General features: G+C 51.5%; 1 protein-coding gene across 2 annotated transcripts in view; it reads right to left on the bottom strand.

The window, feature by feature from the left end:
- The window catches only part of OSBPL10 (oxysterol binding protein like 10), a 553,744-nt gene extending 546,234 nt beyond the window's left edge, over positions 1-7,510 (bottom strand). Inside the window, exon 1 of one of the 2 annotated variants that reach the window (XM_069211998.1) lies at positions 4,996-7,510. In XM_069211998.1, coding sequence (XP_069068099.1) covers positions 4,996-5,255 — 260 coding nt within the window. In that variant the 5' untranslated portion in view covers positions 5,256-7,510. The remainder of the gene's footprint in view (positions 1-4,995) is intronic. The other variant, XM_069211999.1, reaches the window with a different exon arrangement.
- Positions 7,511-17,506: the final 9,996 nt, after the last annotated feature.

The following is a 17,506-nucleotide window of genomic DNA, read 5'->3' as shown; positions in this document are numbered from 1 at the left end:
AGGGTTGTGGTATGATAAGGAGGTAAGGGGGAGATGAAGGGTAGGGCTGTGTGAAGGGATACAGGGAGCACCGACACGGCTGTCATTAGTGGATCCGGAGAAGTGGCACCAGGGCCCGGGGCAGTGAGGGGTCCACTGCACCCCAGTTAGGTCTGTGTTTTAACTCCGTAACCGTCCCAACCATGGTAAGGGGACTATTTTTATCATCTGAATTATAGCCTACATGACCTTCGCAACAACACTGCTCTAACATGGAACACGACTACTTTAACACGCATCACGACTACGCTAACATGCAAACCAACTAATCTAACATGGATCACGACTAATCTAACCCACGCTATGAATATTGTCATACAACATGTGACTACTGTAACACAACACTACTGCTCTGACACATGCCACAACTACCTTAACATGGAACATGACTACTCTAACACGCATCACGACTAGGCTAACATGCAAACCAGCTAGTCTAACATGGACCACGACTAATCTAACCCACGCTATGAATACTGTCATACAACATATGACTACTATAACACACAACGCTACTGCTCTGACACATGCCACGACTACCCTAACATGGGACATGACTACTCTAGCATGCATCATGACTACGCTAACTGGCAAACCAACTAGTCTAATATGGACCACGACTAATCTAATCCATGCTACAACTACTGTTTTTCACCGTGTGATTACTATAATACACAAAACTATTGTTCTGACACATGCCACGACTACCCTAACATGGAACATGACTACTGTAACACGCATCACGGCTACGCTGACATGCAAACCAGCTAGTCTAACATGGACCACGACTAATCTAACCCACGCTATGAACATACATACAACATGTGACTACTATAACCCACAACACTACTGCTCTGACACATGCCATGACTACCCTAACATGGAACATGACTACTCTAGCATGCATCATGACTACGCAAACATGCAAACCAACCAGTCTAACATGGACCACGACTAATCTAACCCACGCTACGACTTCTGTGTTACACCATGTAATTACTCGAACACACACCACTACTACTCTGACACATGCCACGACTTTCTTAACATGGAACACTACTACTCTAACATGTCACGACTACTCTAACATGACTATGCTAACACACATCACAGTACTCTAATGCACAAATCTACTCTGTCATGTACCACGACCACTCTAACATACACCGCAACTGTCTACACAGGTAACTCAACTTTTTTAAGATGCACCACAACTACTCTAGCATGCACCACGACTGATCTGACATACAGCACGCCTGCTCTAAGATGCACAATTACTTTAACAAACACCATGGCTGCTCTAGCATGACATGAGCCATGACTACTCTAACATGCACCACAACTGTTTGAACATGTAACACAACTTCATTAACATGCAACACAACTACTCTAGCATGCACCACGACTGCTCAGACATGCAGCACGCCTACTCTAACATGTACAATTACTGTAGCACACACCATGATTTCTATAGCATGACATGAATCACAACAACACTGACCTGCATCACGATTACTCTAACATGTAGGACTACTACTGTAACATGGATGACTACACTAGCACGGCAACTTATCTAGCCTGACATTCACCACATCTAATTGAACAAGCATGACTACTTTAACATGCCTCATGACTTTACTACCATGCACCAACTACTCTGACATGTACCACCATTACTTTTACACCGATTGCTCCTGTACCATGCACGGCCACTCTAACACACACCAGGACACACCTAGCATGGCATGCATGAAGATTACTGATACATGCATGACTGTTCTAACATGCACCACTCTCCTGTCACACCACAACTTCTCTAACATGAAGTGCAACACTACTACTATGACAATCAGCACTACTAAAGATACTCCACAACTACCCTAAAATGCACCCTGAGTAATCTGACACACAACACACACAAAACAAGCTCCAAGGGCTCTAGGGTGTGGCTCGAGTGCCGTCCAGCAAGACTCACAGGTGGACAGACAGCCCTGCCACACTGGACACGTGTGGGGCACAGTGGCTTAGGCTCAGGGGGGTGTTACACCCCGCCAATAAATGTATTTTATGATAAATATTTCAGTGCATGTGCTTTAAGCCGGACATGGTGAGGAGTCCGTCGGATTTAACCAGGAATGTTTACACACAGAGAGACAAAAACGCACACACGCTCTCCCTCCCTCCGTTTTGAAAGTCCTAAAAATATTAGCTATTTTACCAACTATTATGTTTTCTCTCACTTAGTAATTCTATCAATCCCCAGTCTGCCCCCTAGCACTGCCCAGTAGCCCTCCCCCATGCACCCAGCTTGTCGCATAATGTATGTTAACAGTATCTGCCAGCGAGATTGTTGTGAAATCTGATGCCCCCCTCCCCAAGGTACGCCCCTGGTGGGGCAGAGGGTGGAAAGACCCTACTCCCCTCTCCCTCCCGGACCCTCAGACACACCCCGGTGAAGGCTGCCCCAGGTGCACTATCATGTCATGGGAAGAGGGGCTTTCAGGGTGATGCTCATTTGTATCCACGTGAAAAGGAGAAATTGGGGAGGGAGATGCGGCAGGGGAGTTTGTCCAGTTGTGGGTGATACATGGATGGAACAGCCCCCCTTTGGTGCAACAGGAGCAAAATGAGTCACAGAATTCAGAACACAAACTCCCAGAAGACACCGCGCAGGAGTCACGGGGTAAGAGGAAAGCCTGAGCTGGAGACCACGGGGAGTGTAAGGTGCTGCAGCAGACATGGATACCGAGCTGACGTCATACTATCTGACATCAACATCTCCTGACCATGTACTCTTTATACAGGGTGACTGGCTCCCTGCCCATACCTTGCAGGGGAAGGTCGGGGGAGGGAGGTGGGTGATGCTCCTGCGGGTGGGCACTACTCCTGCGGTGGGTACCCGACCCCAACGAATTCCCCTTCTTAGCTGAGCAGTTCACGTTCAGGCACAAGTGTCTCTATTTCACATGAAATATGTGTTATGTAGCGCTACAGCTCTGCTGAGGCATTGAAGCGCTTTGCAGATCGGTACACGCTACTCCAGGGAGCCCAGAATTCCTTTCCACTGCTCCTTTTAGGTCAACAGGTCGCCTATTGAGCCACCTATTATAAATTGCTAGCCCGGTTACTTGTATGACGTTTATGGGCCGCTGTATGTGACTCTGTGATAGATGACCTCTGACCCCCAGTAAACTGAGGAAGCCCCTGACACCAGGAGGTGCCAGTCTTTAGATCGGCATTAGCCCCTTTGCTGGGGCGACATTGTGCAGCCTGTGGCCAGGAGAAGTTGTGTTGTCAGTGGTCCAGGAGTGTCAGCAATAGGCTTTGGTCATTGGCCAGCAGCTCGCAGTGGAGGTCGCTGCCCATCTGGGGTCTCTGACACCGGTCACCCTTTTGTGTGATTAGAAAAACTGAGTGACTGACACAAAAACAGAGTGATTTGCCGAGGAGCACACGGTAAACTTAATCCAGTGTGAGCATCTCTGTTTGACCCAATGGGGAGGTTCTGGTCCTACCGGGTCTACTGATATTTACATCCTCATTAGGTCGAAAAATGAGTATGACTGAGCGGGGTAACAATAATCATCAGTTGTTTTGCTTCAAGACACCCACGGGTGAAATTATAGGTCAGACCGATGTTCTTTCGTGTCATGTTATGTGTATTTGTAGAGCTCGTGGCCCCGAAGTGTATCCTGGCGCTGACGCAGGAGCAGTCCGGGCCAGGCCTGGCCTCCTAGATGAGCCACATCTTCAGCTTTTCCTAGAATTCAAGCACATAGAAGGGGCCTCATGTGCAGGGGCAGGTCCTTCCAGGCTTTAGGAGCGAGGCTCGAGAAGGCACCACCGCCAGTTCCGGTCTGGGTACGTGCGGGATGTGCGTGAGTAAGGAGTCCGGCGGCGCGGAGGGGTCCGGTGGGTCTATGGTAGGTGATGCGGCTATTGAGGTACCCGGGTCCAATGTTCAGTGGCTGAACACAAAATACCATCCCCCACCCCATAATGTGATGAGGGGGCTTTAGTCCCGCATATTTTATAGATATTAATTGGCCTTGGACTGAATGGGGGCCCCTGAAGGGTTAGGGGCCCGCCTGCGCTGAAGAGGCCGCGCTGCCCCTGCCAGGGCTGTGTAAGGCTCTGAAGTGCGCTTGAGCAGTTTGAAGAGTGCTGTTTGTATACACAGATGTGGCTGCAACGCCTGTGATAGCAGAACAGCACAGAGCGCCCAACACAGGGCGCCGTGAAGCCCTGCGGGTCAGTCTATGTGCAGAGGACGGGGGTCTCTAGTCACGTGTAGCAGGGTCCCAGGCATTGTGGCCATCACTGTACTTAGATGTGTGTCAGTCTCGCGTTATCTGTGTGCACAGTCAGCGGCAGCCCAGAGGAGACATCCAGATATCAACACTCTCTGGCCAGCTGCAGCGCTGCTTCTCCGCGCTGCAGCATCCGGACTGCACCCAGCAGCGTTCATTCTATTAAGCATCCCTCTCACCACCAATGCATTGACGTGCAGCCTGCCTCGAGCCAGCTGAAGTCGGCGCGGCTGCGACCGTGCTGGTGTGAAGAGAACTGGTGAGACAACTCAGATGGTTAATGCTCCTCTTGCAGAGAGCTGCGTGCAAACACATCCCAGTGGGAAAACTCAGCATGTCATCCTTCTGAGGTCGATAAATACGTATTGTTGCACGGTGTCTGCCGCTGCTACTACATAGCGTACACGGCTTAGGGAGTGTTATATATTTATATATATGCCTTAAGATTTAATACGCCAAACACGTTTTAGTATTCACAGAATTGTGCCAGTTCCTGCCCTGGGGGGGGGGTGGGGAGTTGTGCATTTCATAGAGAAGTACTTCGGGGGACTTGCTTCACCACCCAGCGGGGTCCCTGCATTTCAAGGGCCTGGGGTCAGGTTCATGCCCCCTCCTCCCTCCCCCGGGGGCAGGTGTCATCTCTTACCTGTTCTGCCAGCCCTGCAGGAGGTTGGTGTACTTGCTCAGCACGCCCTCCAGCGCCTGCTGGTGCTCCCTGGTCCCCGAGGCGCTATCTCCAGCCCCGGCTCCGTTCAGCCTCCCCACCACGGCCTGCAGCCGGCCGGCCCCGGACACCCTGCGGCTCCCTCCGCCGCCGGAGGAGGAGGGCGACGAGCCGGCCGAGGTGGCCCTGCTGCTGCTCCGGCTGCTGCTGCCGCTGCCCGGGCTGGACTGGGGCTTCTCCATGGGGGGCTCCCGGCCTCCTCCTAGGACGGGGGCGACCGCGGGGGGCTCTCTGTGGCCGAAGAACGCATAGATGGGGGCCGTGGAGACCAAGGCTCCCCCGCTGCCGGCCCTGGGGCTTTTCAGAGAGAAATACCCCCGTCCGGCCCCTCTCCGCCCCCCAAGGGGGCTTCAGAGCAGGTCCCGGTTCAGGCGCAACAACTCCCTGCGCTGATGTTCCTGCGGCTCTCCCTTCGCGCTGCAAAAAGCATTCAAAGTGACTTCCTGCAGCTCTGCTCTGCCCACTTCCCGCAGGTGGCCTCCCTGAGCTCCACTTCCTGCCGCTGTCGATAGTCCCTGCAGCTCTCCCTTCGTGCGTTTAGGTATAATCAGTGTCAGTTCCTGCAGCTCTGCCCCGGTCAGTTCCTGGACTCTGAGCCGGACAACAGTTCCTGCAGCTGTTCTCTGATCCCTGACAGCAGTTCCTGCAGTGCTCCGCTTCAACAGCTGGAGATATTCAGAGCCAACAGCGGTGGTTCCTGCAGTTCTGCTGCTGTCCCTTCATGAAGGTCTTCTTCGTGTCGGACAGCAGTTGTAGCAGCGGTGCACTGGTCTGGGCGGCTGTCCCTGCAGCTCTCTCTTCCTGCTGCTTGATATATTCAGTCCCTGCAGTCCTGCCGTGGCTCGCTCCCGCAGATCTTTGAGATGGACAGTAGTTCCTGCAGTAGTTTCGTCTGTTCCTGCAGGTGCACTGACATCCGTTCCTGCAGCTCGGTTCCCTGCGCCACGTCACTGCTGCTTGGAAGCCTCAACGTCGCCCTGAAACTTATCCGGGTTGACAGTCGCCAAGTCAGGGACAGTCCCTGCCGCCTCCCGTCTGTGGCGGGCACACTGGAGCTCCAGGCCCCGCAGCCCCCTGTGCCCGGGCGGTCCCCAGAGACGGTTCCTGCGGGTCTTCTGACTCACAGACCACCACAGGAGAGACAGTCCCTGCGGCTCCTCGTGTGTGCCGTGAGCCTGCACACTCTCCCGTGTGACTGTAAACACCCTCTTATGTGCTGCGGGCACCCCGAGACTTCCGCGCACCCCTGGGGTGCTCTGATGAAACCTCGAGGCGCTTGTGTGCTGGGACCCCCCCGGGACCTGCTCCTGCAGCCGCCCTCTGCCCGCTGAGAGGATTTTTAAGCTGTGATGCCCGATGCCAAACACTCTCGTGCTTGGTTCCCAGCTCCTTTCACTCACTGGCTTGGCACATAGCGCCTCTTCACTCACAGGCTTCGCTCCTGGCTCCTGTCACTCACAGGCTTGGCTCCTGGCTCGGTTCCTCTCACTCACAGGATCGGCTCGTGTCTCGTTTCACTCACAGGCTTGGCTCCTGTCAAGCTTGGCTCGGCTCCTTTCACTCCCGTACTTGGCTCCTTTCACTCATAGGCTCGGCTCCTGGCAGGCTCGGTTCCTGGCTCTGATCCTTTCACTCACAGGCTCAGCTGCAGGCAGGCTCCTTTAACTCACAGGCTCGGCTCCTGTCAGGCTTGGCTCCTGGCTCGGTTCCTTTCACTCACAGGCTCGGCTCCTGTCAGGCTTGGCTCCTGGCTCGGTTCCTTTCACTCACAGGCTCGGCTCCTGGCTCCTGTCACTCACAGGCTTGGCTCCCGTCAGGCTCGGCTCCTGTCACTCACAGGCTCGGCTCCTGGCTCCTGTCACTCACAGGCTCGGCTCCTGGCTCGGTTCCTTTCACTCACAGGCTCGGCTCCTGGCTCCTGTCACTCACAGGCTTGGCTCCCGTCAGGCTCGGCTCCTGTCACTCACAGGCTCGGTTCCTTTAACTCACGGGCTCGGCTCCTGTCAGGCTTGGCTCCTGGCTCGGCTCCTGTCACTCACAGGCTCGGATCCTGGCTCCTAGCTCCGGTTCACTCCCCAGCCTCGGCCGAGCGCACACTTTCACTCCCTCCCCGCGGTGGGGGTGTTTGTGTATGTGGTGACTCTTCCTGTAGCGCCGAGGGAGGCCGTCCTCCGCCTCAGCGCGCACACCCCCTCACACAGACGCACTTTCACTCCGGCGCCTGCGAGTGGCCGGCACCCAGGCATGCCAGGGGAGCTCCCTGGGAGGGAGCTCTCCGCAGCCCTCCCCTTCCTCCCCTCATGCCGGCCTCTTCCAGCCCACGGCCGTGGAGCTGCAGCTGGGGATGGGGAAATCTCCGGGCTGTCACTCACGACCGGCCCTCCTCCCTCCGGCCTGAAAGTCAGGTGCCTCTCCGTCACCACCGACGCAGTCCCTCCTTCCCTCCTCCACGGTGGGGTTCACAGCGCGCCTTCTCCCAACCCTTCCACCTCACATGCCTTAACGTGCTTCCGGTGCATATATGTGCACATACAACTGCTTGCTCCATGACCCCTCACGGTCCCCATCCAAGCCCCCTCCACCTACCCCTGTCTCTCCTCCTCTCACAGGCCACCAGTTAGCTCGCCCCCCACCTCTCCTCTGCGCCTCCATCTTTCATCTTTGGTTGCCCCACATTTCCCACATCACCCACCACTTGTCTCCAGGGTCTCTACTCTCTCTACCCTTGGTCCCCTGGCTCGGTCTTCTCTCAATGTAGCCAGGCTCACAGTTTATCACCTCCACAGTATATTTCTCCCTATTTTATCCCCTCAGTCGGCATCTTTAAAATTTTCTACAACAGATGTGATTATTAGTTATCACAACCCTTGTCAGGGTGACCCCTCAAAATCTCCAAATTAACCTGCGCTCAACCCCTGCAGCTATGGCAGACAGCAGACTGGCTTAACTAGAGCAACGTGTAAAGTCTTTATGCAGAACCAAAACAGTAATAAAATGCAAAACAATAAATGTCCAGAACCGAATTAGAAAACTTGCGTAAACTTTAAAAAACAAAATGACAAAAACCCAGTAAGGGGAACCAGACATATGATTTTTTAAAGTTTTAATTAGAAACACTGCCAAAAAGCACTTAGCACCAATGTTAGTCAGTGGTTTGAGTTTGACCAGAATAGGGTGGAATTTGAGGGTGGCCATGATGGAGCGTGGGTCGGGTACTGAACCAGGCTCGTGCTGGTCATAGATTTTATCTCTCAGTGTAGTCTTTTATGTCTCAATCCACCGGAGGAGTACACTTCTAAACTCCCCCCCAAAGTGTCAGGAGAGGCACTCTCAGGGTGCCAGACAGGGGCCAAAAGCAAGGTTCAGTCCAGTTGCCACTGGCCAGCTGGCTACTCCCGGAAAAAAGGCATCTTACAGCTTGTTGTATACTTGTAGCCACACAGGAGGTCAGGCAGCTGACCTGTGGAGTCCACTTCTTTGTGCTAGGTACAAGAGGGAGCAGGTCCAATCCTTCAGGGCTGGGAGGTGTGAGTGGGGAGGGCAATCTTTGTGCCCTCCAACATCTAACACTGAAATCTAGTTTGCAACAGGCACAGTTCCCATAAAAAGCCCAGAGACAGGTCTTGTAGGAGAAAAGCAGGGTCCTCCAGGTACCAGACATGCAATACACAAGCATTGTTTTGGTATCCTGTTCTTTTCCTTTCAAGTGTGCCTTAAGAGTTACAGATGCTTCAGTAGACCTGACAAACAGGATTTGACATTGTTGTCAAAAGGAGGCCCACAGCCCCTGCCCTATATATTCCGCTGAACTCAAAGGAGTTATCTCTGCCTGTTAAGATCAGCCTGTGTTTGCTCCTGGGAGGCATTGCACACTCCTATTCAAGGCTAATCAGTGCCTGGGAGTAGCTGGAGAGCCAATTAAAATTAGCTTTAAGGAACCTCAGGCAGAGAAAAGGTTATGTTCTAAAAGTTACTTTTCCTTAATATGTATTAAAACCTGGCATCATCATTGAATTCGATTTTTTTAATAACTAAAAAACATAGTTGTTTAATTATTTTTCTAGCTGGGCTCATTCCTGGAATACAGCATTAGTATTTAACATTACATTCCAGTGTTTCTATATGGGTGAAATAGCTTTTGGGTGCTGGCCAAAGTAAGGACATGTTAGCATTACATTTCTACAAATCCTACTTTTAAATACACCCTGCTTTGTGGGAAAAAGTCCTACATGGGGTGACCTATTTGGAGCGGCTCCTTCGTAACAGCGAAGGAGTGTCGCCGCAGTGGCTGAGCCAGCAGCAGAAAAACAGGTGCAGGGAGGGGCGGGATGTTCCATGGGAGGGGGGAGCAGGAGGAGTGGAGTCAGTGTCACTAAGTGCGCGTGTCAGTTTGGCCGGCCGTCTTAGGCTGGCCAAACTGACAAGCGCACTTAGGTTTCTTCAATCTGGCTGTGTTACAGCCAGGTTGGCGAAACTGCACAGACCCCAGGGCACAGTCTGAGCAGTAGAATATGCCATTCCGGCCAATCCTGATGCTGCTCTCATGCTAGGTATAGCATAAGAGCAGCACCAGGATTGCTAGGAAGCCTTTTCTGGTGTCCCAGGGACTGCTGGGATACCAGCACAATCGCAGGAAGAGGATCGAGGAAGTCAATGGTGGCGGCGGCAGCGGCAGCAGGTACTTAAAAAAAAAATATATATTTTATTTCCTCCCTGGAAAGAAAGAAATGTCTCAAAGATTCAGCTTCCCAGAAATATATAAGATATAAAAAACTTCACTGCTCAATGTCTGAAACCCATGCAGAACCCAGGTGACCCTTACCCTGATGACACCACCTCTAAACATCCAGAATTACTTGTTTCCGCCATAAATGTATTAATAAACAGAAGACTAGAAGGTGATGAAATTCATCTATTTTAATATACTCTGTTGTGACCAGTCTTACAAAACAGTCCAAACCCTGCTGATCTGAAAAACTACCACCCCATTGCAGGCCTTCCATGAATTTCCAAAACTATGGAGAAAGCGTTCGCCTCTCAGCTTCATTCTCACCTCAGGTCTAACAGCGTATTGGACTCCATCCAATCTGGAATCCACCCAAAAATTGTGGCCCAAAGAAGGCCTTTGAAATGTCTTGGACAATACACTAGAAGTGAATGACCAGAGATCACTATGCATGCTGATCCTCCTCGACATGTCCACGGTTATTGATTCAGTGGACCACAACACTGTTCTGCAAAGACTTCACTAGTGCGCATGTCACAGACAGATTACTTGAATGGTTCAATACTGTCCTCAAATTCAGGCCACAATAAATTAGACTGGAGAGTATACCTTCCCTGCAGGCCCAGTGACCTGCAGAGTGCCTCATGGTCCCCCATCATGTTTATTCCTCATCATTTATGTAAAGCCTCTAATTGATCTCTTTTGATCCCCACAATGTATTCCACTCCTATGCAGATGATATAAAATATAACTGTGAGTAAGAGGCTCTGAGAACCAATTCATAGATGTCTAAACTGGGCTGGCCAGTTGAAATGTGGACAAATCAGAACAACCTAAAACTCAACTGTGCTAAATGAAAATCATAAAGAAAAAGATGATGGATGGAATGCTGAACAATGGAAACATTCACCCCCAGTCACAGAGATCTGGGATTAATCCATTTTTTTTTGCCCAACTTGCCACTCCAGTTTGGACCCAGTCATAAGCAAATCAGTTTTGACCCTGCTCCCCATGGGAACAGTCCAGACCGGACTGCCAGGCCAGGTCCTCCCTTGACTGGAAACAAGCATCCTAGGACAGTTTTCAGGGTATCACCCTTCATCAGCCAGGCTAGTTTCAATCCAGTGGCCAAAGTGAGCACAAGACCCACGTCTGGCCATACATTTCCCACTTAGGGCTGAACTGCTACCATGGGGAGCAGGGTCAAGCCTGATTTGCATGTGGCCGGGTCTACACTGGAATGCTTTGGGCAGCAAAAAAACGATGGATTTAGGCCCAGATTTCTGTACTGAGGGTGAGTGTTTGACATTGTTCAACATTCCATCCATCACTTGTTATTTATGCATAATGAACATCATAGCACTAGTTCCCACCACCTCAAGAAGAGAAGACACCATCTGCCGCCTCTGGTACTCCTCATAAAAATTGTGCCTGTCAAAACTAACGCTAAAAGTCAGTGAATCATACTGGACATTGACTCAAGCTTTGACTCCCAAATTAGAGCAGTAATCAAATCCTCCTTTCACTAACTAACAAAGAACAACACACCTTGATAGTCAGAGCTCTAGTAAACTGCTGTTTAGACTACTGCAACCCTTCCTTTCTTTGGCATTGTCCTGTCTTTCTACCAAATTAACAGATTTCAGAAGGCTCAAAACATTGCCATACACCTTATTAATGACTTGGGCAAAATAAAACACAACACCCAGCAACATATAAACAATAAGGGGAACCAGAGGTATGCATTTCTAAAGTTTTATGTAGAAATAGTGCCATAAGGCACTTAGCGCCAATGATGGTTAGTGGTTTGAGTTTGACCAGAATATAGGTGCAATTTGAGGATGGCTATGATGGCGCATGGGTCGGATATACTGACCAGGCACATCCTGGTCATAGATTTTATCTCCTTGCTTAGTCTTTTATGTCTCAACCCACCACAGGAGTACATTTCTAAAGCTCCCCACAACTTCAGGAGAAGCACTAACAGGGTGTCAGATAGGGTCCAAAATAGTGGGTGGCTATACAGCCCTGGGACCCCTTCAAGCCACTCGCTCAGCACCTAAATGCATACAGACGGCAATTAGGCAATACACCCAGCCTAGACCACTCCATTCGAACAATGTCAACCTCCTTGTGGTCTCTAAAAGGCACGCAAGTTTTGCACAGAGAGGGCTCCCTAGTATTTGAACCTTGCTTGTGTTAAAGCATTCCTCAATGCCTATGTAACTCCAACAACTTCTTGACATTTGGGACACAATTGAAAACCTTTCTCTTCTACCCTGTGACCACTTTTGGTGTAATTCGTCCCTCACTCTCTCTCCAGCACCTAAAAGTGATTCAGTTATGCAGTGTGCGCTATACAAAATGTATAAATAAACACACTTTAATCTTTTACATATGAAAGATGAGACATTCACATCCTTCACGCTACTTGGAATTGTGGGATTCAACTCCAATGTGCCCCACTCCAGGGCTCACAAATCTCACCAGCATGAGGATTTTTTAAAAAAAAGAATGGGTTGGCTAGCTCACCCAGGCCTCAAGCCTTATACATACCCACACAGGCCTCATCCGTATTTCTGACCCCTATTTTGGGTATACTTGGGGGCTTACCTGCAATCTGCCCATCCCAGGGTAAAATGGGTGGGACAGCAAGCCAATTAGTGCCAGGGATTTAAAGAAAATGGGTGGGGTGGCCTATCCTGGCATCTGGCCTTACCCCACCCCAAAAAAGGTTTGCAGTCTTTCAGCCCCCCTGTGGTGCAGACAGGTGGTCTTACTCCAAACTGCCCTCCCTGGGCGTAAAGGGGCGTGGAGGAAAATTCAATAGCGCCAATAATTATTTTTTTAAAAAGAATGGTGTGGGGGTAGCCCCTCCATGCTTCAGGCCTTTCCATTACCTAACAGTCTTTGCCCACCAAGGAGCAGTCTGGGTGACTTAACTCCAATTTGCCCTCCCAAGGATGCAGAAAGTGTACTAGAAACAGTGGGTTATTGTTTTCAAAATAAATAAGGGGTGCGGGCAGCCCAATCATACACTGAACTGGGCCCCCATCCCTATAGGACAGTCTTTCTGCCCCCTATGGGGCAGATTGGGGGCTATCCTGAATCTTCTTCCCAGAGGGACAGAAATCCCACTAGAAACTAGGCAGTATTTATTTATTTTAGGAAAATAATTGTTGTGAGGGGGAGGCAACTGCCCAACCACCCAGGGCTTACCTGCACCCATAAAGGTATAATGGGAATACTTGGGTGTAGGAATTTTGTCAACCCCCCCCCCCCAACAAGTTCTAGAACTTTCCTTCACAGAAATGTGGTGGCAACATTTATTCGTAATAAGACTAGCTGGAGTTCAGCCTCGGCCTTTCTTAACTATCTTAATTGACTCCAGTGCCTAATTTGTAAATAAAGAGGTGCTGGTGCTCAAAGACCTTCTCTTAAACACGAGACTGCTGTAATTAAATCTGCCAGCACTGAATACTGAGGCAGCGTAATCCTGAAGCCATCTCAGGCCTCTTCAATCCCTTTACGGCCACTCCCTGCCCCTTCAGCTCATCCTACAACTTTCTACTTTCTCCCTTTATGACGCTTTTTAGTTTTTCCTTCTTCCGTATTTCCTATATGTATCTTTTGCTCGCAGCAAATGCTTGAGGCAGAAGAATAAGCCCCGGGCCTCACAAATAAGTGCCGGTGCTCAGCACCGGAAACAACAAGCACAAATTAAGCACTGATTGACTACCAGCTTGTAAAAGAGCTGTTTTCAAACTAATGTGCCTGTAGCCGGGCGATCCCGGCTACAAGCAAGGCAGATGACGTATCGGCCGAGGCCGATACGTCATTTCCGCGTCTTCCCGTTGCCGGGGAGACGCGTCCCGAGAGCGGCAGGCAGGACCGCGTTGCCCGGGAAACGACGTCGGTTTCCCGGGCTGGAGCCGCACAAGAAGGGGACGCGCTGAAAGCGGAGGGGGAGAGGAACGCGGAGGAGGAGAGGAACGCGGAGGAGGAGAGAAACGCAGAGGGAGAGAGGAACGCGGAGAGAGCGAGGCAAGAGAAGCGTGAGGAAGAACAGAGGACCAGGATAGAAGCAGACGAGGAACTGGAGGAGGGAGAGAGAGAAGAAGAGCTCCAGAACCTGGAAACAGGAGACCAGCAGGAGGAACACTACCAAGCCAGCCACGACCCTGGAGGGTCGTGGCTAAACAAGGTACGGTCCTTTTGGACAAGAAGAATGGAAATTGGGGAGAAGGGACTGGGGAGGGGTCATAGAGGAGGGTTGGAAAGGGAGGTAGAGGGAAGGGCACTATAACTTAACTCACCAGTGTCACTTATTCCTACACTAAGAATAGATGTGTTCACACTATTCCCTAAAACACTCCTCACTGGCACCAACCCCCTCCTTTTGTGTGTACCGCCTCCCAGTCCAGAGATAAGAGAAAGGGAAGAACCCCAATTAAACATCAATACTTACCTTAGCGTTTTCCCTTCTATTTCCGGCACCACCCTGGACTCCGACGAGCGAGCAAGGCAGCTGGGTCACCTGTAAAATAAGAAGCAAGAACATACAATCACGAACCTGGGGAAAAGATACAAAAGAAGAACAAAGCGACTAAGAAAGACGATAACACTTGTGATTTTGTTAAACATACCCTACTTCCCATATAACTAAAATAAAACCACTTACCACTAACTAAAATAACGCCTCAGTGGTCCTCATACTGTTCGACCTGCGACAGTGGTGTCAGAAGTGGGATCTACCTGTGTAGACTCCTCGCAGTAATCGAACAGTATAACCATGAGTGACCAACCCTCATTGGAGGACATGATAAAGCAATTGGCCGAGGGCCAACGTCATCTCCAACTGGTGTGGGAGGCCCACCAGCGAGAGGCCAAAGAGGACAGGGAAGCGTTACAGTCGGCTTTGAAAAGTCAGGCGACCATCCTTGCGAATAATCAACTGGTCCATGAAACGGGCATGAAAAAATTGACTGAGACCATTGCTAGTAGTAAGGTGCATCCCAATGTCCCAAGTTCCGTGTTGCAGAAATATCAAGACGGAGAAGACCCCGAAGCCTTTTTTACTAATTTTGAGAGAGTGGCATCATCCGCCCAATGGCCTGAGGATAGATGGGGTCAGTATGTCGCCCCCTTACTTACAGGGATCTTACAAGCAGCATATCAAGCGGCAAACCCGGGTGGAACCACGCCATACCGAGAGATAAAGACTAGTATATTAGAACGTGTGGGACATGACACGGAATACTATAGGGTTAAATTTAGAAAAATTAAATGGGGACCGAATGAAGATCCCCGAACCTTTTATTATCGGGTAAAGGATTTGGCCTTAAAATGGTTGGGTTCTTCCGGAAATAGTAGGGAGGAAGTGATCCAAACAATTGTCCTTGAACAATATTTAGAGTCCCTACCTACCACCACTAAGCACTGGATCCGTCAACATCCAAAGGTGACTACTGAGATGGCAATTGATCTAGCGTGTGCTTATCATCGCTCCACCGATGTGAGAAATATGTCCACCCGACCCAGCCTAAAGCCAGGACCTCCCAATCCTAAAATTACGCCAAGACCCTTTTCGGAGGAACCAGTACCTCACCGATTTCCTAACCCTCCACCGGTAGCAGGACCCCAATGTTACAGCTGTGGGGAATGGGGCCACATTGCCCGAATGTGCCCCAGAAAACAGGATAGTAGTGAGCCAATGGAAATCGGAGTTACTAGGCGACGGGTACTGTGTACCGGAAGAGGTAACCAGAAGTTTAAACAGCTTCTGAAAGTCAACGGGAAAACACTATGGGCCCTTATTGACTCAGGGTGTAGTCAGTCGGTGTTAAGAAAAGACATAGGCCCTCATTCTGACCCTGGCGGTCGGTGATAAAGCGGCGGCCAACCCGCCAACAGGCCGGCGGTCCAAAATATGCAATTCTGACCCTGGCGGGAACCGCCAACACAGCCCGCCGCATTAACACTCCGCCCGCCACGACGGAACAAACAAACAGCGCGGCGGTCCCCGCCAACAGCCAGGCGGCAGACAATGTACCGCCCACCCTATCACGACCCACCAATCCGCCACCTTTTCCGGGGCGGGAGCACCGCCGATAAAAACACGGCGGAAACAGACTACGAACGGGAAAACGCTCACCTCCACATACTCCACGCGAGATTCCGGCAGTATGGAACCCGAGTTGCAGGTCATCCCCGCACTCCTATACCTGCTCCTGTACCAGGAGCACGCCCGGCGGCGCGGAAGACATCGGTGAGTACTGCACCTACGACACAGGGGAGGGAAAAGATTACCGGCACACACCCACCCACCCACACCCACTACAACACACACATCAATGCATTCCCACAGATCACTGTCACAACCCACAAACCCCCCCCTTCCGAAATAATGCAAAGACCAAAAGAAGAGATCTCAAACGGGCAGATATATTGAAAAATGGACAGCAGTAATCCAAATAAATAAATAAACTATGTACAAAATATATACAGCTACTAAATGTAGTCCAACCACTGTCCGTGGACCACAGGGGTCCTGAGCAAAGGGGCAAGGCCCAGTCCCACGACAAGAACTCCACGGAGAGAACACTGCAGGGGCATCAGAAAGAAAAAAGGACAGGCACCTCAGGGGGAAGGGAAGGGGGGGCACCTCAGCCACTTGAGTACACGACGCCAGATCCACGAGGGGACTCCATGACCATTGGCCATCCTGGGGAGAGCAAAGCCACAGTCCAAACAGTCCATACAGTGGGTGGCCTGCCCACTGGGCCATCCTGGGGAGAGCAAAGCCACAGTCCAAACAGTCCATACAGTGGGTGGCCTGCCCACTGGGCCATCCTGGGGAGAGCAAAGCCACAGTCCAAACAGTCCATACAGTGGGTGGCCTGCCCACTGGGCCATCCTGGGGAGTGCAAAGCCACAGTCCAAACAGTCCATACAGTGGGTGGCCTGCCCACTGGGCCATCCTGGGGAGAGCAAAGCCACAGTCCATACAGTCCATACAGTGGGTGGCCTGCCCACTGGGCCATCCTGGGGAGAGCAAAGCCACAGTCCAAACAGTCCATACAGTGGGTGGCCTGCCCACTGGGCCATCCTGGGGAGAGCAAAGCCACAGTCCAAACAGTCCATACAGTGGGTGGCCTGCCCACTGGGCCATCCTGGGGAGAGCAAAGCCACAGTCCAAACAGTCCATAACAGACTCCACTGCCACTGGAGGAGGCATGTTGGCCAGAGGACATCCTGCAGCCCTGCCCGAGACAGATCCTGCCCTGCCACGTCTGCCAAAGGGCCAGCGGTTCCTGCCTTGAAGGGCCCAGTTCAGCGGTTCTTGCCTTGAAGGGCCCAGTTCAGCGGTTCTTGCCTTTTTGGGCCCAGTTCAGCGGTTCTTGAGACGGCGGTCCCCAGCGGAGCGGTGCTGGAGACGGCGGGGCCCAGTTCAGCGGTTCTTGCCTTGAAGGGCCCAGTTCAGCGGTTCTTGCCTTGAAGGGCCCAGTTCAGCGGTACTTGCCTTGAAGGGCCCAGTTCAGCGGTTCTTGAGACGGCGGTCCCCAGCGGAGCGGTGCTGGAGACGGCGGGGCCCAGTTCAGCGGTTCTTGCCTTGAAGGGCCCAGTTCAGCGGTTCTTGAGACGGCGGTCCCCAGCGGAGCGGTGCTGGAGACGGCGGGGCCCAGTTCAGCGGTTCTTGCCTTGAAG

Source organism: Pleurodeles waltl, chromosome 10, assembly GCF_031143425.1.
Source record: "Pleurodeles waltl isolate 20211129_DDA chromosome 10, aPleWal1.hap1.20221129, whole genome shotgun sequence".
NCBI lineage: Eukaryota > Metazoa > Chordata > Amphibia > Caudata > Salamandridae > Pleurodeles > Pleurodeles waltl.
This window is presented reverse-complemented; position numbering and strand designations above follow the sequence as displayed.